The sequence below is a fragment of the Heptranchias perlo genome, chromosome 15 (genome assembly GCF_035084215.1).
Source record: "Heptranchias perlo isolate sHepPer1 chromosome 15, sHepPer1.hap1, whole genome shotgun sequence".
Taxonomy (NCBI): domain Eukaryota; kingdom Metazoa; phylum Chordata; class Chondrichthyes; order Hexanchiformes; family Hexanchidae; genus Heptranchias; species Heptranchias perlo.
Window position 1 is genome coordinate 49,863,709 of NC_090339.1, and position 22,506 is coordinate 49,886,214.

A 22,506-nucleotide genomic window follows, 5' to 3' on the forward strand; every position below is an offset into this window, starting at 1 on the left:
TTTTTTGATGTAAGTAGGAGATTCATGGGTGTAGCCCTCAAAACAACAATTTTACTGCCAAGGGTTCCAAATTGTTCTTTGTCTCAGACCGAGGTTTGAGGTGGATCTGGCCATTTGAATGTTCAAGTTTGCAAGTGTTAATGCTTCAACACAGGACTGATTTTGGCCGAATTGGCAATCAAATTTGTTTGAAACATTAAGTGAAGTTATAGGTAAGGTACATAAAGCATGGAATGAGAAAAGCCCATTCTGTCCATCAATCCCACTCTTTTCACAAACCATGTGCAACCTGTCCTGTTACAGATTCCTACCCCTTTGCTTTGTGATGCATGTGTATACATTTTCTCTCCTTACACGCTGCCATCTGTAGCGGTCAGAATAATTTGATTTTTGGATCTGTTGCTAATCTCTCAACACAGTGGGGAAATTCCTAAACTAGAATTAAGGGCAGAGAGGGATATGAAGCAGGTCCTGGAACACATAGCTCTTCTGCTGCTTGTTTATTTACAATTTACAAGCTGCAGTGCACTTTGATACTATTCTGAATACCAGTGACCATTTTAGAATAGAACATAGAATCATACAGCACAGAAGGAGGTCGTTCGGCCCATTTTGCCTGTGCCGGCTCTTGGAAATAGCTGCCAATTAGTCCCACTCTCCTTTTTCCCCATTGCCCTGCAAATTTTTCCTTTTCAAGTATATATCCAGTACTCTTTTGAAAGTTACTACTGAATCTTCTTTCATCACCCTTTCAGGCAATGCATTCCGGATCATGACGACTCACTGCGTAAAAGAAAATTCTCCTCATCTCGCGCGCCCCCCTTTTTTTTCCCCCCCCCCCCCACCCCAGGCTTTTTTGACAGCTATCTTAAATGCAACATTTGCAACCTTCCAATTTTCTGGCACCACTCCCATATCCAAGGAGGATTGAAAGATTGTGGCCAAAGGTGCCTGTTCTTCTTTCCTGTAATGGACTGTCCCAGGGAGGCAGCAGGGTCTGAATCAAGAGCGAGTTAGATAACAAACTGGAGAAAGATTTGATGGATGTGTACGACAGGTATTGTGGGATACGATTTTCCCCAGGCACTGGGACTGCATAGATGGATGGCAATGGTCTTCACTGTTCCTGTACATTTCTATGTTCCTGCATTCACTGTAATTCCCCTTTGCTTCAAATTGGTTTTTTGTTCTTTTCACATCCCCTGTTGAAAACAGTTTTGCTGACTCAAGATATTGTAACTATTAGCACTGAACCTATTTTCAGCAGTTCTATTTCAATAATTGTGCTGAATGAAAATTGCTGCATTTTTAATCCTGCTCTTCTCTAAAAGGCTACATTCAGACTGAAAGGGAAATGAGTTGATGCTTCACTGCCATTCCAGTGCTGATTGCCTCTGCGTAATGTTTAGTTGTAGACATAATGAACAGAACGTACTATAGAAATAGCTTAATTGCAGTCCAGGAGGAGAGTAGCCCTGTAACAAAGGTTTTGATGAGTGGTTCTGATTTGTAAGTCATTTGAACTAGACAGTTACCTATATTTGGACCAAAGTGCTTTCTTTTAACTTGATATTCTCAACCTATGACGACTTTGTCATATTGCATCAAATAGGTATGTTTTAAATTTTAAAAAAACTCTTTACAGAAAAGCATTCAAGTTTTGCTTTGATGTTTCATGCATTAACATTACAAAACTCACTTTCAATAATAGAAAGTAGTTTTGTTAAAACTAGTAAGTACATGCATAGAAATTATTTTTCTTTTTTACAAATACCTGAATTTATATGACTCCAGTTATGTAAAGCGACTGGAGAAGCTGGGGTTGTTCTCCTTAGAACAGAGAAGATTAAAAGGAGATTTGATAGAGGTGTTCAAAATCATGAACGGTTTTGACAGAGTAAATAAGGAGAAACTGGTTCCAGTGGCAGAAGAGTCTGTAAGAAGACACAGATTTAAGGTGATTGGCAAAAGTGCCACAGGCAACACGAGGAAACTTTTTTTTACACAGCGAGTTGTAATGATCTGGAATGCACTGCCTGAAAGGGTGGTGGAAGCAGATTCAATAGTAACTTTCAAAAGGGAATTGGATACATACTTGAAGGGAAAAATTTACAGGGGAATAGGACTAATCGGATAGCTCTTTCAAAGAGCCAGCACAGGCACGATGGGTCAAATGGCCTCCTCCTGTGCTGTACATATTACGACAACTGCCCTTCAATACAGTGCACTGGTGGACATTCTTCATTTGTGGGTTGATAATGAAATTTGTAGGCTATTCAATCTTGTGTAGTCTCAGCTAAGCCAAATCAAACCATAACGACTCTATAGTGATCAGGAGTGAGAATCCTCATTTATTTCCTCTTTTGCCCCCTCCCCCAGAAAAGTTGCTGAGGTCACTTGTAGTATCACTGACTGCTGCTTGTCAGCCTACGTAGAACAAACTTCAGTTGAACCTGAGATCTTCCTGACTCTGGTTTAGTGCAACTGAGCAGTGCAGCTACTAGAAAAGCCAACAGCAGGTGCCCTTTGTATCTTTTTTTTGAACCAAAATTAGAAAACTGACTTCAAAATCTACTTCGATGCAAATGTGGACAAGTCCAAATTTGTGTTTCTAGTTAATATTGTAACAGGTCAGCACAGATGTTGAAAGTTTATCCAAAGTCCTACTTTTTGGTTTTAAATTTGGATGGAAAATTTTAAGAAATGATCTCTAATTTTTATACCACTGTTGCTGTCATTAATAGTACTAGGCAAATAGGATTACTCCTGATTCAGGTCTGCTGGCTACCCGCAAATTGTGGGCTGGGCATAATCGATTTCCAATATTTGTCACTGAACCTGACCACCTATACTAATTCAGTGTGTAAATAGGTTTTGGATTGGGCACAATTTGCATATGAATCCAGTGTCTTTGTTCCTGCCAGCTCAGAAAATGGCCTCCATCGTATTGGGGTTTTTTGAATTGTCATGTAAGGAAAAATTGCTGTGGTTACTCCCAACAAATTGGAATTGGCTCAAATAAAATCGTTAATGCTTAAAAAATTCATTTTATTCTGTTTTGATTTTTAAATGCTGTTCCTTTAGCTGACTAAGAGGCAGGGAAGAATTTGTATCACTCACCACCCACATCCCCATACCCTCTTTCAACCTCATTTCCTTCTGCATCTCTACCCCCAAGTTGCTTACAGCTGTGCACTCAGACTCCAAACTGCCTACTTTGGCCCTCTATTTGCCATGATACCTCTGCAGTTGTTTTTGCTCAACCACTCCCTCATCTCCATCTTTGATGTCCTTGTCCCCAATAAAATCTTCACTATCTCCCATTGCAGTCATTCCCCTGGTCCCCACCATCGTTTAGAGTCCAAGGGGTGCAAACTTGAGCATGTTTGACACAACTGGTTTAGCCATCCATTGCCAGATCTGGCTTGACCGCATCAAGCTATATTGGACTTTGCAGTCCACTGCCAAAGATGACAAAGAAGTCAGAGGAAGGGGCTGGAGGAAGTTAGAGCTAGGGAGTGATACCATGGAGGGATTTAAAATACAAGAAAAATAATTTTAAAAGTTTGAGGCATTTAGGGGCTGGGAGACAATGTAAGTCAGCAAAGGCAGTGGTGATGGACAAATGGGACGTGGCATGGGATAGAATTTGGGCAGCAGAATGTTGGATGAACTGAAGTTTACACAGGGTGGAGGATGGGAGGCCAACCAAGAGAGCATTGGAGTAATTGAATCTGGAGGTGGCAAAGGTATGGGTGAGGATTATAGTGGCAAATGGGCTTAAGCGTTTACTGTTATGGGGTAGAAGTAGGTGATCTTTTGAGGTAGAGAGGATATGGGATCAGAAGCCCACTATTCTAGGATCATCCAGGAGAGCAAAGATAACCCCAGACTCTCTTTGTGCTATCAACACCCCCTTAAATCCCTTTCCCTTGTTCCTCTACCCTCATCATTAATCAGTGCAAGAAGCTCATGCGTTTCTTCTTCTCAAAAATAGAGACCATCTGTTTAGCTGCTCCTGCTGTTACCCCCCTTCCCCATGCCCACGAAGCCAAGCCTTTCTCCAGTTCCATCCTGAACCTAATCCTGAACCCTTGTTTCTGTTGTATCTTTCCCACCATGCCTCCCCGTCCCCAATTTCAACTCACCCATAAGGCCTACCTCCTGCTCGTTCGACTCCATTCTCACTAAACTCCTTATCACCCAACTTCCCCTTGTGGTCCTCATTTTATTCAATATTGTAAATGATTCCCTCCCCTCAAGTACTGTTCTTGTATCTTTTCAAAGCTACAATCATCACCCCTCCTTTTTAAAAAAGAAAAACCCACACTCGATCCTTCTGCCCTTGCTAACTACTGTCCCCACCTTCTCTCCAAGGTTCTGGAACGTCTTGTCACCAAGAGCAGTGCCCATCTCTCCTGCAACTGAATCCCTCCAATTAGGTTTCCGCTCCTCTGAATGAATCAAAATAACTCTAACCTTAAAGTCCCAAATAACTATAACTATGACTGTGACCATGGTGCATTATCCCCTTCTGCCTTTGACAGTCATCAATACCATCCTCCTCTAATGTCCCTCCTCTGTTGCCCAGCTCCAGTGGGCTGCCCTACTTGGTTCCACTCTTGCCTATTTGCTTGTAGCCAGAGCATCTCCAGCAATTGCTTCTCTTCCCACTCTTGCAACGTAACCTCGGGAGTTTCCAAAGATCCATCCTTGCCTCCCTGCTCTTCCTCATCTGCATGCTGCTTTTTGGTGACATCATCCGAAGACAAGGGGTCAGCTTCCACATGTATACTGATGACATCCAGCTGTATTTCTCACAATTTCTCCACCATCTTCCTGCTGTCAGACTGCTTGTCCTACATTTAGTTTTTAGATGTAAATTCCTACTGCTAGACATTGAGAAGACCAAAGCCATTGTCTTCAGCCCTCAGCACATCCACACCCTTGCCACTGACTCCATTTCCTTCCCTGGCCACTATCTTAGACTGTTGACAATTTCAGCATCCTGTTCAACCCTGAGCTGAGTTCTGATCCCATATCCTCTCTACCTCAAAGATCACCTACTTCTACCCCATAACAGTAAATGCTTAAGCCCATTTGCCACTAAAATCCTCACCCATACCTTTGCTGCCTCCAGATTCAATTACTCCAATGCTCTCCTGGTTGGCCTCCCATCCTCCACCCTTTGTAAACTTCAGTTCATCCAACATTCTGCTGCCCAAATTCTATCCCATGCCACGTCCCACTTGTCCATCACCACTGCCTTTGCTGACTTACATTGTCTCCCAGCCCCTAATGCCTCAAACTTTTAAAATTATTTTCCTTGTATTTTAAATCCCTCCATGGTATCACCCCCTATCTCTAACTTCCTCCAGCCCCTTCCTCTGACTTCAGCCTCTTGTGCATCTTTATCCCTTTGCCCAACATTGGTGGCTGTGCTTTCAGCTACCTTGGTCCCACTGTCTGAAATTACCTACCTAAATCCTTCTGTTGCCATTTCCCTTTCCTCCTTTAAGATCTTCTTTAAAATCCACTTCTTTTATCCAGATTTTGCTCACCCATCTTAATCTCTCCTTCGGTTCAGCATCTGTTTTTCCTCAGTGAAGCACCTTGGCATATTTTCTACATTTATAAATGTAACTTGTTTTTAGTGTTGTCACTGGTTGGTGGAAACCATGCATTGTAGGAGTGAAGTAGTCTTTTTTGAAGCAAGTGGGATTTGATACACTTCTTAAGTGATCAAGATTGTTAGTTTGAGTCTTGGGCTATTGGTCTCAGCCAGCTCCAGTTAGTCGAGATGCTGAGTTGAGAACTTGAGTGTTCTAACGGAAGTTATTTTTGGCAGAGATAGCATGCGGCAAATATGATGTTACTTTGTCACAAAGAAAAGGACATGAGGGGAGAAACAAATGAAAGCAGCTATGTTGATGGCTAAAATGAGGGAGAGGGACAGAAGAAGCAAGATCGCCCTTTTAAATACAGGAAATTAGTCTTAGTTTTTTTCCAATAAATGCAGTATTATAATTTCCTAATGTTTTACGATAAATTTCTTTTGTACCTTTTTGAATGGGAGCGATTTTAATAAAATGAATTGTTTATATGGAATAATGGCTATCTGGGAGGGAATTATAGGCTGTAATCTAACTGAGATCAGTTGGCTGTGTCAACCCATATGTCAGTCTTTGCTGTCATTATTCATGACCTCTTCTCATCTTTTACAACCACAATGTGCATTTATATAGCATCTTCAAAATAGTAAAACATCCCAAGGTGCTTCACCGGAGCGTTATCAGACAAAATTTGACACTGAGCCACATGAGATAATAGGACAAGTGACCAAAAGCTTGGTCAAAGAGAGAGGTTTTAAGGAGCATCTTAAAGGAGGAGTGGAGAGGTTTAGAGAGGGAATTCCAGAGCTTAGAGCCTAGACAGCTGAAGACGTGGCCACCAGTAGAGGGGCGAAGGAAATCGGGGATGCATAAAAGGCCAGAATTGGAGGAATGCAGAGGGCTGGAGGAGGTTACAGAGCTTGGGAGGGGCAAGGACATGGAGGGTTTCTATCAAATTTCGGCCTTGTAATCACTCTTGGGCTTTATATTAAGGTTTTACGGTCATTATTAAGACCACAACAATCACTAGAAGTTTGAGAATTCATTATTGATTCTTGGGACTTGATCTTGCCAATGTATATACAGTGCACTTGTCCATAGAAGGTTGTTAGAAATTTGGATGCCTTTTTATGGAACCAGTAGCCTGATTTGTGTTGGATACTGGTGCAATGTGCCCACATCTTCCAGCTGGGAACTATTGTGTGTGGTTCAGATCTAGTAGAACTTGTGTGATGGTTTCCTTGCAGCAGGTATCATTAGTAGGTACAGCACAGGAGGAGGCCATTTGGCCCATTGTGCCCGTCCCGGGTCTTTGAAAGACCTATCCAAATAGTCCCATTCCCCTGCTCTTTCCCCATAGCTCTGTAATTTTTTTTCCCCTTCAAGTATTTATCCAATTCCCTTTTGAAAGTTACTATTGAATCTGCTTCCACCACCCTTGGGTAGTGCATTCCAGATCAGTACAACTCGGTGCGTAAGAAAAAAAATGTTTCCTCATGTCGTCTCTGGCCTTTTTGCCGATCACCTTAAATCTGTGTCCTCTGGTTACTGACCCCTCTGACACTGGAAACAGTTTCTCATTTACTCTGTCAAAACCGTTCTTGATTTTGAACACCTCTATCAAATCTCCTTTTAACCTTCTCTCTTCTAAGGAGAACAACCCCAGCTTCTCCAGTCTCTCCACATAACTGAAGTCCCTCATCCCTGGCACCATTCTAGTAAATCTCGTCTGCACCCCATCTAAGGCCTTGATATCCTTCCTAAAGTGTGGTGCCCAGAATACTCCAGCTGAAGCCTAACCAGTGTTTTGTAAAGGTTGAGCATAACTTCCTTGCTTTTGTTTTCTGTGTTTCTATTAATAAAACCCAGGATCCCATATGCTTTTTTAACAGCCTTCTCAACTTGTTCTGCTACCTTCAAAGATTTGTGTATGTGTACCCCAGGGGTCTCTGTTCCTGCACCCCCTTTAAAGTTGTATTATTTAGTTTATATTGCCTCTCCTCATTCTTCCTACCAAAATACATCACTTCATACTTCTCTGTGTTAAATTTCATCTACCATGTGTCTGTCATTTTCACCAGTCTGTCTATGTCCTTCTGAAGTCTATTACTATCCTACACATTGTTTACTACATTTCTGAGTTTTGTGTCATTTACAAACTTTGAAATTGTACTCTCTATGCCCAAGTCCAGGTCATTAATGTATATCAAAAAAAGCAGTGGTCCCAATACTGACCTCTGGGGAACACCACTACTCTCTGTTTTCTGTCCCCTAGCCAATTTTGTATCCACGCTGCCACTGGCCCTTTAATCCATCGGGCTTTAATTTTGCTAACAAGTCTATTATGTGGTACTTTTACAAATGCCTTTTTGAAAGTCCATAAACACACATCAACCCTCTCCGTTACTTCATCAAGGAACTCAATCAAGTTAGTCAAACATGATTTTCCTTTAACAAATCCGTGCTGACTTTCATTTATTAGCCCATACTTTTCTAATTGCCAATTTATTTTGTCCTGGATTATTATCTCCAAACATTTCCTCACCACCAACGTTAGGCTGACTGGCCTGTAATTGCCGGGTTTATCCCTCTCCCCTTTTTGGAATAGGGGTGTAACATTTACAATCCTCCAGTCCTCCAGCACCATCCCCATATCTAAGGAGGATTGGAAGATTGTGTGGTCAGAGCCTCTGCAATTTCCACCCTTATTTCCCTCAGTAACCTAGGATGCATCCAATTAGGACTGGGTGACTTTTCTACTTTGAGTATGCCATGTACAGTCGTGCTTGAAAGGGTGAGTAGGGAACCTGCTCCCAGGCCTTTGACTATACCATTATATTATATCATCCAGAAGGCAGTTATGAGAAGGTGGCTGCCACTGGATTCCTTTCTATCTTTCTCTTACTTTCCTTTTCTCTCTCTGGAGAAGTGCCTCTCTTTCACTTGATTGCTTCTCCACAGCAGTATGGCTGAGTTTAGTAACTAATTTTGTGGGGAATTATAAGGACAAACCCACACTGCATTGTTGCTCTCGGTGAAATTTTAATTAGAAAAAGAGTCATAAAATAAATAGATAAATGAATAGCAGAATCTTTGATTCCCATGCACTGACTGTTCTTTTCTTGGTAGCAGGTTTGCTGTTGTCAGCTGCGTCCACCTCCTCCCTTCACAAATTGATGTTTTATTTTGAAGTGATCCAGGAGTTGAGTATCTGTTCCAGTTTCACAATGTTCAGCTGTGTCCGATTAATTCATCTAGGAAGGCATTTTCTCTCTGGCACGCGCTCTGATTTCCAGAGTGCATGAAACAGATCCTAAACGTCCTTTTGGTGAGATTTCGCAATGTCATCGTGCCAATGCTGTCCATTTAAAAATGACTTATTTTGTTACATTACAAAGAACTTCTCGGAAGGAATTTTACACACTGATGGGGATGTTTATTTTTGTCATGTACTCCCCTTCGCTATAATTCCTCTTGGTGCAGTGATCTGAGATTATGAAAATAAGAGTGCAAATATATAGGGTCCTAACAGTTGAACAGATGTGATATTCTTAACTTTTTTTAAGCACAGAACATTAAGATTTAAAAAAAACACATTCAGTAATATGTAGCAAAGCTTTTCCTTTTGGGCTTGTGTTAAAACACTACAAGGAAAGAAGTCATTCAAACCGGATTCCCAAGAGAATATTCAACCACGTCAAATAAAGCCACACGATTACAGGAATGAAATAAGAAGAATTGAGCTGAAGCTGTTGTGTTGGACAGATCACAAATGAAGTGAAACACAACATCGAAGCACAAAGCCTGCAGACTGAGGATTAGCCTTCCCCCCCCCCCCTCCCCCCCCCCCCCCGCCTTCCTCATCCCTGACACCTTGGGTTGTGTTCAGCATACATGTTGTATCTAATTGAGATTGAGAAAAGCCAGAACTACTTGTAAATAAGGAAGGGGGGAGGGGTGAAATGTGCAATGTATTAAAGCAAGACTGAGATATCCTAGGTTCCTCCTGGAACATTAGAGCCTATTTCAGCATTACCAAGACATTCAACCCAATCCAGAGCATACAGTCATACCCCTTTCTGTAAAATAGTATCATACATGTTAAAATCAACAAATCCATGAGATGCAAAACTGTTGTGACTTAATTTTACCTGCTTTATATGGGCTGCTTTTGATTCTAACAAGTGAAAATATTTATCTTTCCCATTCTCCCCCCCCCCCCCCCCCCTGCCCCCACTCCATTTTAGCAGATTGAATTTAAAGCTAATCTGTTCAGTGAATTTGGAAATTCTGTTTGGAAATTCTGTTCTGTTGTGGTTCACTTTTTGGAAGGAGAGGGAGGGAGGATGTTGTCCCTTGGAAGATACTGGTTTGACAGTGTAATGCTACCTAATCTAGGGGAAATTGTGGGCAAAGTGCACAAATTTTGGAATCTTTCCTTCAAATTTAGGCAACTATTTGTAAAAGTTACACAAATATAACCAAACCCATTCACTCTAAAATTTGGAATGGTTTTCTCCTAAATCATGGCTTCTGCATGAGCACATAATCCAGCCTGACACTCCAGTGCAATATGAGGAAATGCTGCATTATGTGAGGTGCCGTCTTTTATGTGAGATGTTAAACCATTGCCCCATCTGCCTTCTCAGGTGGATGTAAAAGATCTTATGGCACTATTCGAAGAAGAGATGGGGAGTTCTCCCCAGTGTCCTGGTCAACATTTATCCCTGAACCTACATCACTAAAACAGATTACCTGGTCATGTATCTCATTGCTGTTTGTGGGACCTTGCTGAGCATAGATTGACTGCTGCATTTCCCCACGTTACAACCTTGACTACACTTCATAAGTACTTAATTGGCTATAAAGCGCTTTGGGACGTCCTGAGGTTGTGAAAAATGCTATTTAAATGCAAGTCTTTTTTACAGGCTAAATTGATAGATGATTAACTAGTTGGAAAGAACTTCATGTATGTCACACTAACATCAACAATTGTAAAGGAGGAAGTAAACATGTTGAATTGAGGAAACTGTGAGATAAACTGAACAAATGGATTTGTTCAGATCATGGAGCAGTTATCTGAATTCTAAACAACCGTTTAACATCTACAGTATGCTATCTAGGAGTGGGTTGCAGAAAACATAATAGATACCCAGGAGTGATTATAGGTCAGTGAGGGGTCCAGATGACTTCATAAACTGTAAGGGTGAAACTCGAGCAGTTTATAGCTGTCGACCATATACTGGAATGAGGCCACTACCTTGAAGGCACTGCTGGGCTCCATAGTATTTCTTTACTAATCTACTCTGAGGTTTATGGGATTGATTTTATTCTGTTTTGGGTTGCGTTTCTGGGCGGATGTTCTTGCTGCAGTTGCACAAGGCCAGTGTACTCCTCGTCATTGATGCGTGATGATGTTCACACTGAAGGATTAAGAATTAGTGATTTAATCACTGCACGTTGTATCAAGAAATAATCTTTATTAATGACTGGTAATTTTTATGTACTGTGGCCAGTATATATATTATATGGCACATGACTGTGTTCAGATGACTTAACTGTTCTCGCCCTCCTGAATTCTGGATTATATTCATTACTTCGTTGAAACACACTCCTTTTTAAAGTTCTTTTGGTACATGCAAAATTAAAATATATATCAAGTGAAATTATGAAACTGAATTGAGCAGTAATGAAATTACAATGTGATTCAAACCAAAGTTGATACGATTTATTTAACTGTTTGATACTAGCAGATGCAATTTATTGTGTGTATTAGATGTCATGAGTGTAAATGCCACAATAGAAATTAAGGGACTGGATGGTACAGTGTTTTCAACATTGTTTTTTTGACATTCTGGTTTGGGTTCACATCAGCCCAGACTATTGGAATGAACTTCTATCATTTGGCTGTAAAGATTCTTTATGAATTACTTTGGGTAGTGTTGATCAGTTCCTACCCAGCATAGGCTTACAGCACAAAACACCCCTCTAATTTAGCACTAAATTGAGAAGCTCACTTAGACCATAGGATGTCCGGTGTGCAAAATGGGAAAGAATATCATCCTTTGGGAGTAAGGGTTATTCTTCTGAACATGAGGCACTTTAATTTAGGCTTTACTCTGCACCCGACCTAGGAGTGTTTGTTGTTGGCATTGGGGATTCAAAGTGATTATTGTTCCTTTCCCCAGCACTAAAGTTCTTATTGATAAGCAATTATTTTTTTAAAAAGGATCCGGAAAGAAATTCTAGGACTCCCTCTCCCCTCCCCTCTTTGTAACTTCCAGAAATGATTTGAGGCTTGAGTTACAACTTTAAAAAAAAAATTCATCTCCTTTCCCTGGCAAACCAACAAAAAAAAAATCAGTCTTTGAAGTAAATGGGTATCCTGCCTTATTGTGGAGGAAATCCTGTGGCATGCCAGTACCAGCATTAGAAATAATCCGTACCCTTTATTAGAATTTGCCAGCAGCTGATGTAAACAGTAGCATCCCACTCCCTTCATTTTAATAATAGCCATTGTGGCACACCAGCCTCAGTTCACGGATATTTTCTGAATGGAAAAGACTGATATGGTTTTGTGCTGCAGGCTACTGCCAGGCGTGCTAAGGTGGTGATGGTTTATGTTGCCCAGAGAACAGGCACAAGAGTATTCAGTGGATGCCACTATTGATTCCCACTTCCCAGTCACTCAAATATATTTCCTAAAACATTTTTTTTGTGTTGATACAAAACTATTCTATCGGGGATTAGAGACAGTTAATAGCTGGTGTATGTGCCACGTAAACACTAAACCAGTTCGTTGCTGGGAACAAATATTTTTAAAACCTCTTCTCTTATTATGCTCAACGTAAATCTGCCTTTACCTCTCAGGGTGATTCTGAATATACGCTAGTGTTGAAACGCACAAGGCAAGTGTGTTTTGCTTTTACTATTTAGATTGATCATATATGACTATATTGCAGAAGAGGCAGTATGCCAGATTCATTTGTTTACAAAGATCAAGTTAATTTTCAGATTGCAATTTTTTTTTAAATACATAAAATGACAGTACTACATTTTTGTCCCTTTTTGGTTTAAGCTGTTGGCTTCAGATTTTGCTTGTAAATAAAATTGTACTGCATCTAATAACTGGTAGTTTTGTAGCTTCAGTGTGTATCTTTCAAGTATCCATAAGTTTTGAATCTTAAATGAAACATTTAAAATTAGTTGTGTAGATGTTTCCCATAGATCTTTGTAGACTTTGTTTTTGTTTGTGTGTTAATTATGCAAGATAACAGTCAGGCGTAGTTTTTTTTTTCCCCCTGGGGTATCCATCCCATTTGTATATGCATACAGTTCTGAAAGGGTACAGATTTTCAGTTACTTTTGGAAAGAAAGGTGCATTTGGTACTCTGCACAGTGCTGCAGGATGTGGGTTCATGCCCACAATTTCCTTGTGCTGCAAGTTTTCAGCCTTTGGTCTGGGGATGGTATTGAGCAAAAGCTGTGGGTTTTCCCCATTTTGAGGGGGAGGAAAGACTATTGGAAGCTGACAGACATCTAGGTTGCTTTTGCACATCTAGCATTATGCCATCGACAGATGCTTGGAAGCAAGTTGTATTTTTCTTTGGCTATAGAAGGTACATTGAGGGTTGGGGCAGAAAGAGGAGAAGCTTAGAAGGGATTAAAATTGTATTTTTACATAGGGGAGGGTAGGAAGCTACATGCAGCATGTAGGTAAGTCCTACCACTGGTGCTATCCTGAAACCCCAAAAGCCTCTTTTATTAGTTCTAAAAGAGCCATTAAACAGTTGCTGTATAATCCTATGTATTATAGAGAGACACATATGTACAGTTACTGGTGTGTATTGGTGCCCTCTTGCCCCCATATTTTATGTTGTAAACAGAATAATGTTAGTGGGACTCTTGCATAGAAAGTTCCCCCTGTGGTGAGTATGGAAAAGAGAGCCTTCCTCTAAGGATGGTTCACGCAGTTTACCATAACTTCATCTTTTGGTGAGATGTGGCATGCAAGTGACGCTTCGCAATCCTGCCCTCCCAGCTGGGGGAGAACGCATGGGTGAGGGAGGACAAAAGTAAAGAAATAGAAAGGAACCACACAGTTTGCAATTTGTTAAGAGTATGTGTTTTATAATCTGTTAATGTAAAATGTTTGATTTTCTACAATGAAGTGTATCTTTACAATAACATTTTCCTTTACTTGTTAAATTGTTGAATAACCAGCAGGTTCTCTGAGGTCTGCCTTTTGCAAGTATATTGGTTGATGGCGTTTGCAGAGCTCTACATAAAATCCTTCAGTGCATAATTATCTCTGCAGTTTTTTTTTTAAATTATGCATTTTTAAGAGTATTCTGTACCTGTAAAACATTCATGCAAATGTTCCATGTGGTACTACTTTGGTACACGGGGTTTGTAACATTAAAATATATTTTATGCAAGTGTGATGTGTTTATATACCATATATGATGTCATCTGTAAGAAATATTTCATGAAGGCCACTTCACAAACTTCATGTGGTTTTGTTTTTAAATGTACTACCTGTGCAATGGTCAGCACCAACCTTAGCTGTTCTATGGACCCATTGGTAAGACTCACCATTGGGTCTTCACCCTCTCTCTCTTTCCTTCCCCCCCCCCCAACCCCTCGCCTCCAAATATTGTTTCAAAAATAAAACCTACAAATCTTTGAGTTACTAGTTTTACTTCCTCATCCCCTTCTCTGATTTTCTTCGCTCCTGACCTGAAGACTGACTCTTGTTGAGATAAAGTTCCACAGTCAGGGGCAACCTTCTGGCACTTCATTCAAATGCCCATTCCTCATGTGTGAGCCTAGACAGTGCTTAATGTCCATACAGAGCACAAGCATCAACCTTGGCTGTTTTTTCCCCTTTTTTTTCTCTCCCCTCTCCTTGTCCTAACCAGGGTATTGAAGTTAATCATAGCTAACTGCATCTCTCAGTACTATACAAGATATTTCCATAATATACTAAATTGTTTCTGTAAAATAAACATTCTGCACTCACTTGAGTGAGATACTAAAGGGTGGCTGGTGCTCATGGCATTATTACTCATGGTGAGTCAGTGAGTGAAACTGGTTTCAGGCTTAAGGCACTAAACACATGATGCAACTCCCGAGCAGCCAAAATTAGGGGAGTAGTGCCTTCAGAAGAGGGAGGGAAGGGAACAAATATATCAACAGGGCTATGATTTTAAGGAACTTGAGCGCATTGCACCATAGATTGGTAGGATGAAGTTTCATGGCTGTAACTTATCACAGTAAAGGTTTGTGATCCCAGCCATTCTGCAGTGGACGTGAGGTCATTAGCAGTTGGGCATTTAGACACAGGGAGGGAGGAAGTCACCCTGGGTCACTCCCATACACCACCTAATGGCTCTCTTTACGGTAGCATCAACAGTCACTTTCAAGGATAATAAGTAAAATTAAAATTATGTATTGATAAATTATGTAACAGAGTTGTGTCTGCAGTTTTTCTTTTACTTGTAAAGTTCTGATAAATACTGATCCTCCTGTAGTGCATTGGTTATTGAGTCCTGCTGGCTGAGAGAATTAGTATTAAAGCACAGTTTAAAAAGTTCTACAGCAGATCTAATTTTGGCCGCTCAGGAGTTACATCTTGTGTTTAAAGCTGGCACTTTAAGCCTGAAACCAATTTCAACAATTGGTACTACACTGCTTAAATCACCTCTGTCCATCATTTTGACAATATTGGTAGAATGTTCATTGTAACCATTTTTGATATGGGGCTAGCTGATGGAAGTTATTATCATGCATGCAGATATAAATGAACTTTTAATCTACCAAGATATTTGAACAATATAATGACAACTGGCTGTGAATTTAGAAGGCTAACATGATTTGAAAACTTCTTGTACTCTTAAACCATGAGCACAAAGCTCAGTTTTCAAGGAACATCTAAGCCTTAGATTAGGTTACAACCTGTAGTTAAGACTCTGTTATCTGTTTTGTGTAGTTCAGACTATTTGCTTCTCTCCCATAACTTTATTTCTTGTCTTTTAGTAACCCCCACAAGCATACATCCTTCTCCATTCAAAATGATAGGTAGGAGACCTTGTGGTCCTCTCAGCCCCATTCCAAATCCCTCAAGAGGAATTGTCCAGATAGTGACTTATATCAGAATCTTGTGGTAGGAATCAATTGAGGCCAACATGTGTCTACCACTTCTTGGTGTAATGGGTTGGATATGTGAAATTTGAAGTTGTAAATAAATATTTGAGTATTCCAAAATTACAGGATAACATCCAATGTTGTTGAGAGAGACAGCACTCTTTTGTGACATTGTTACTGCAAGTTCATTGGAACATAATTTGCAGTGAATTGCAGGGACATTCCAAGTCACTGATAATCCAGGTTATAGGCACCCTTTATAAATTCAACACCTCATTACAATCTCCTGACTCCCTGCCCAGTGAAACCACATTTGTAATTGCAGTATGTGTAATAATACTTATGTTTTGAACAGATTTGTGGTGGTTGATCTTGCACATTCTCATTTGTTGAAATCAAATATGGTTAATTGTAATACTTGATGAGTGAGTGGTATATGTAATTAATAGTGACTTACAGTTTATTGCACACTTGCCTATTGAAAAATCCATACCAATAGTACATTTAGAATGTTTATATGAATGCATTTTTAAAAGTGTTAACCTGATTGTTTTGGTATTTTAAACATTGAAGACATTTAAGCTGCTTTATGATGTCATGAAGAAACTACTGAGATCATAGTGTGTGAAGTGATTTAAAAAAAAAATCACTAATTATAATTGTGTAACTTGTGATACTATTTCCACATGTTGATTCTAATATCATCCATGTGTATAAAGCTGGGTACTAATATTTTTCAAGTTGATGTGTTGAGGGGCAGGTTATCAAAACACTGTTTAGTCCTTTCAGTTTTATGGTAGACTTAAAATGCATTTTGTGATTGATTTAAATATTTTTTTGAATCCCAGCAACATTTTGTATTCAATAGAGTATTATGCTTGACCATAGATTTTTTTTAAAAATCAAGTTTTCATTCTCAGACTTTTCTGTCTCTTTCTCTCCTGAAGACATTGACTCCTCACTTTAGTATGGTCCCACTGGTGTGAGTGCATTCCAGTACCTTGTCAAATGGTAATTCTTCATGACAGTGAGTTTTTGTACATTGTTCGACTGTGGGAGCATCACAGCTGAGCTTAATCTGCCTTTACATGACATCCAGCAGGGGTAGCTGGATAGCAAACAGGAATGGGAGCCCTGACTGATTTTCCTCCTTACCCAGAGCTGATTTTACTTGGAGTCCAATTATAACACTCCTACCACTACCCTGGCTGAGATCAGCAAACGCAATATAGACTTGAGATTTAACCTGGGACCTTTGTGGCTCAGTCACTCGCTGATTGACTTGCATTTGGAAACATTAATTTTTAAATAAGCTAAGTGATCTACTGAGCCAGCAAGTTAGTATATTCACATCATAATGGTGCTAGGGGTTGCTATTCTCATGCCATTATAAAATGGGGCAGATAGTGATCTTAGGAGCAGGTCACCTGTCCATCCAGAATGGCATGGTGTGAAAATGAAGAAAAATGCCTGTGGAGAAATGTATTTTAACAGATGATGAACAATTCTGTTGACCTAATGCATTGAACAGCATGACATTCCTGTACTTGCATGGTAGATAGGAACTAAACTCGCCACACAAAGTTAGGGCTTGTTCATTTTGGTCTAAGTACCCTTTTTAACAGTGTGATAATTGTTAATTATTGCCAAACAACCTCTGGCACTGAAAATTAACTATTATAAGTATGGAGTCTCATTCCTTCAGGTTTTAATTGTTGGAGATTTTTTTTAAAATTAAATTAAAAATGATTTTTTCTGTCTTTTTCTCTCTTCCCAATCCAATCTTTCCCTCTTTCTCTTTCTATATCTCATTTGCCATTGAATTCACTATTCTAACTTGCACTTCCTTGTTCAGACTGCGCTGTTCATTTACCAATCCTTCAATCTGATTGGCTAAGGAGATACACAGTTGCTTGCCCTGTTTGTTCAGATGCCCTGTAGAACATTAGTAGGAGCAGGAGTAGGCCATACGGCCCCACGAGCCTGCTCCACCATTCATTAAGATCGTGGCTGATCTTCGACCTCAACTCCACTTTCCCACCCGATTTTCCCCCATCCCTTGATTCCTTTGGTGTCCAAAAATCTATCGCTCTCAGCCTTGAATATACTCAACGACTAAGCATCCACAGCCCTCTGGGGAAGAGAATTCCAAAGATTCACAATCCTCAGTGAAGAAATTTCTCCCATCTCAGTCCTAAATGGCCAACCCCTTATCCTGAGACTATGCCCTCTAGTTCTAGTCTCTCCAGCCAGGGGTAACAGCCTCTCAGCATCTACCCTGTCAAGCCCTCGCAGAATCTTATGTTTCAATGTGATCACCTCTCATTCGTCTAAACTTCAGACAGTATAGGTCCATTCTACTCAATCTCTCCTCATAGAACAACCCTCTCATCCCAGGAATCTAGTGAACCTTTGTGGCACTGCCTCTAAGGCAAGTATATCCTTCCTTAGGTAAGGAGACCAAAACTGTACAGTCTTCCAGGTGTGGTCTCACCAAAGCCCTCTACAATTGCAGCAAGACTTGCTTACTCTTGTACTCCAACTCCCTTGCATTGCCTTCCTAATTGCTTGCTGTAGAGGGTGCCGTGCAGTTTCCATCTCCCATGTCCAGTAACTTGCAACACAAAATCGCATAGAAATTAAACAGGCAAGGGCAAGTCTAACTAATGGCAGGTGCTGTTCATTGAACGCTACAGCAAATTCTGGGCCAACATCTCATCCATAAGATGTTAAACAGTCATTATATGAACAATAATGTTTGAAGAATCAATGTATCGTGCAAGGTTAAAAAAAAATCATGTGGCCATTTATGGAGCTTTAATGGAAAACTTTAAGGTGGGGGGAGGGGGGGAAGGAAGTATCAACTGCAGTTTTTAATGGTACATTTTAGGAAAAAAGGAAGATTCTATGCTCTGCTATGAAAGGCTGAAATGAAACTTATATTGGCACCTTAGGATAGAATGATAGCAGACTAGGGATGTAGTTCATACTTTCTGCCAGTGATAGGTGCTGTTGCATTTTGCACTGACTGCCTTATTACAATACAAAGCAATTGATAAAGGGCAATGATGTGGAATGATACTGCATAATTTTTTTAAAATATTGACAAAACTGGAGAATTAAAAGTTTTACAAGGTTCATGAAGCTGGGCAAAACTCTGTTATTAACAATGTAAAGAATGGAGTGTGATTAAAAAAATCATACGCATTTTCATTTTAATTGCGCACCACTGCTGCGTGTGGTCTATACTGGCAGAAATAGCAGGAGTCAAAGGGGCCAGGAAAGATGCACCAAGTCCCATGGAAACAGTGCTGCAGGCAATGTTGGGTGTAGCGTTTGTATACTATGAGACTGGAGAACACCATCTGATGATAGAATGAGAAGGGTCACATATTAATATACTGTTTGTGGGACCTTGCCTCTTTATTTCAGGATTTTCTGCAAGAATGCCAAAGGTAAATCTGTAGAACAAAACCGCCCAATGATCTTTCTGTCAGATGTGGCAAAATCCTCCTGGAATGGGCAGCAAATATAAACAGTTTGTACCAGTGCCACTTTCTGGGTCTGACCTGGGTAGACCAGCAAACTGACATGAGCAGTTCCCGATTGTTGCTGAATCTGCTCTGTAGTGTAATTGGGAGAGATTCAGCACAACAGAAACTAGCACACATTACTGTCCAATGGAAGCAATTCAATAGTGTAAATGGAATATTATGGGCCTATTAGTGTTCCTGTTGATTTCAATAAGAGGTAATAACAATTAATACCCATTCCAGTAAACAATACCTACCCGGAATGAAATACATTTAAAAAATGGTTCTTCTAATGGCCTTGTTCCAGGAGATGTGATTCTGAGCCTGCAGGCCAGGATGTTCCAGTTCTATTCCTGCTCTGTAATGAGTTGAGGTGATAATGGCTTCAATTGGCCTCAATCTCTAGGCTGAGGGGTAGGGGGTGGAAAATCAACCAGGCTTCCTGCTTCTGATTGCTTTTTATGATCCCTAATGGAATGAATGCTTGAAGGGGGTGAGGTTAAGACTGGACTTACCCATTACAGATGGTCATTTGGGTGAAGTTGAGGGCTGCTCTGAAACCCTATCCTAGCATGAGTCGCTGCTTTCGAGAAGAGGGTAGAATATATAGGGGGGTGGGGAAGGGGCAGAAAATAAACTTACGCACTCAGAAATCGGCAGAACCAAAGATAATTGCATAACTGACGGCCTTTTTTCTCACAGTTTAAAAAAAAGTTATTTTTTTTTATTTTGGTGCAAATAAAATGCTACTGCAGAGCTTTGAAACTCTCAAGTTACATCAAAGACAATGACAGCAGCGACAGATATGTTGCAATAGCTCGGAACCTTTCTTTATTCTTGGACTCATAAGAAAATCCTTAAAAGAACAGAAAAGCCCATGTACGAACATGAGGCTTATGAGATTGATGACCGAATGCTACTCCATTTTGGAACGAGAGTCGATCGCTAAACCAACAGTCCCCACGTAAACATATTGCACAATTAGAACACACCATGTAAAAGCATTCTAATCACGATGAAGATGATGATCCAGATCGTGACCACAACAAGACTAACTTGTTCCACAAATCATTAGCCACAGGACCATTTGTTCCAAAATGGTGTCCATTTACAATGTATTCCTATTTTTTTTTAAAAAACTGTTTTTACAGTCACATTTATATCACTAAAAAGGAAGAAAAAAAGTGTTATTTTAGTATTTTTAAACTGGTTATACCTAGTGATAGACCAGCACCAACAATTTTTTTTCTTTTTTTTTAAATTGGGGAGGGGTGTGGTTGGTTGCATGGTAACAAGCAGAGAAGCCAGGCTTGATTTGGAGCGTACTACCAATTGCAGTTTGATACTGCGAGTACTCCCACAAGGTCATGGCATCCTCCATGTTTCACTGTCTGACAGTAAATGGAAAATGATGGTTGTCCTTCTGTTGGCTGTAGTGGCAAGGACCATATTACATGCATAGTGAGCACCAGCTACAGATGCAATTGTTGTACAAGCCAATTACTGGTGATACACACTTTTTAGGTAGGGTTGTCTTTTTGATTTTCCATTTCTTTCTCCTTCCTGTAATGTAACACTGTTACTGGATAGAATGTAAAAAAAAGTTAAATAAAATACAGTTCCACAGCGATCCAACTTGAGTTAAGTTAGGGTGACCAATCCAATGGCTTCCATACTCATACTAAGATCAAGAACCTGTCTGAGAATTTAAGAGGTGCTTTTTTTTTTGAACAAGAAAAGCACAGACATGCAGCGCTGTCAATCAACTGCACATGCGAAAGGTATGAGAGAACTTCAGGTAAGGAGGCCCAAAACTGCCTCAAAATATTTGAAGGGTTAGAGGCCACTAGACTAATCAACAGCTTAAACCGTTAAAGTTGACCTGTAGATTTGGCTTCTGAACCCATGTTTACATTGGCCAACATAATGAGGATCCTGTCATTGACCGTTCAGTAGGATTAAGTAAGTCAACCATGCTCAGTTGGCACACCGCATTATGGCAGTGCATCCTTCTATAACCACTGACCAAGACAGGGAAGAAAATTCACATGATTCACTAGTGCCTTTTTTGGGCAAGCTCAAGAAATGTTGCGTCCCATTGGCTAGCTGTCCTTCCTCTCTTCCCCTATTCAGTCACCCGAGATTTACTAAATTCACAGCTCATTGGCACAGTTAACCTCTCTCCCTCCCCTCCACCCCCCACCCCAAACACACACACACACACACACACACACAAGGCTTTGGATAAGTCATAAAACCAAAAGTAATATGGCAAGGTTTTGGAAACGCCATTCCAATATGAAACAGACTCAACACGTGTCAAACATATTATCTGTTATTACTATTCATAGCAAAAATAAGTCTTTCTTTTCCAAAAAAAAGGGGGCTCATCTGTCCCAACATCAAGGTTTGAAAATATTCTGTACGTTGATGGTAGTCACGCAAACCACTGATGCGATAGCCTTTTGACTTCTGAAAACTTGTAGAGAGATTGAAGATCCTCAAGTGAATACTTGGTGTTGAGGCATGAAACACTTTTGTGAAGTTACATCACTCTCTGTACACAGTCACAATGCTTGATTGTGACATTGTCAATAATTGCACATTAACTGCCGCAGACACTGCGACATGGTACCAGCTGCCCTGCGATGCCTCCATCCAAGAAGACGTTCAAGTCTTTAAGCTTAAGTCCAGTTTATTTTTAAAAAGTCCTCCGCAGGTGAGGAGATCCTTCTTTACAATCTTCTTAAGAGATCATGTAGTGGGTTATTGCATGCAGTGCATAGAGAAGCTCTGCCTGCATTCGAGCTTCCAGGATCAAGAGATTCACACGGACCTAGCAAGACAGAGAGACAGACAGACAGACAGAGAAGTGTAAATAGTCTTGCTCTCATTCGGTAATACGCAAACACAGACACCAATGAAAAGGAAAATCGCAAATACTGGAAGTTGAAAGTAAAAACACGAAATGTTGGAAATGCACAGCAGGGCTGACAGCATCTGAAAGGGAAAGACAGGTTAACGCTTCAGAATGGACCATTCAGTTGTCCTGCCGTCAGAACATCAACTTATTTTCCTTTCAGATGCTGAGTATTTCCACAGTTTTCTGTTTTTACTTAGTTATAGTTACTGTATTTATTAAAGCTCTTCTAGAATCATGTGCCCAGTTTTGGTCATCTAATTGTAGGAAGGATAGTAAGAAGAAAATGAAGTTA

The 22,506-nt window shown here is 40.3% G+C and overlaps 2 protein-coding genes across 4 annotated transcripts in view; one reads left to right on the plus strand and one right to left on the minus strand.

The window, feature by feature from the left end:
* LOC137333082 (forkhead box protein O1-like) overlaps positions 1 to 15,878 on the plus strand; it is a 40,304-nt gene extending 24,426 nt beyond the window's left edge. Inside the window, exon 3 of one of the 2 annotated variants that reach the window (XM_067997200.1) lies at positions 8,742 to 15,878. The gene's annotated coding sequence lies outside the window, so the exon portion shown is untranslated. The remainder of the gene's footprint in view (positions 1 to 8,741) is intronic. The other variant, XM_067997199.1, reaches the window with a different exon arrangement.
* A 4,113-nt stretch (positions 15,879 to 19,991) lies between these two features.
* LOC137333084 (sestrin-1-like) overlaps positions 19,992 to 22,506 on the minus strand; it is a 41,542-nt gene continuing 39,027 nt past the window's right edge. For both annotated transcript variants that reach the window (XM_067997201.1, XM_067997202.1), the window contains one exon: positions 19,992 to 22,127. In XM_067997201.1, the coding sequence (XP_067853302.1) occupies positions 22,038 to 22,127 (90 nt within the window). In that variant the 3' untranslated portion in view covers positions 19,992 to 22,037. The remainder of the gene's footprint in view (positions 22,128 to 22,506) is intronic.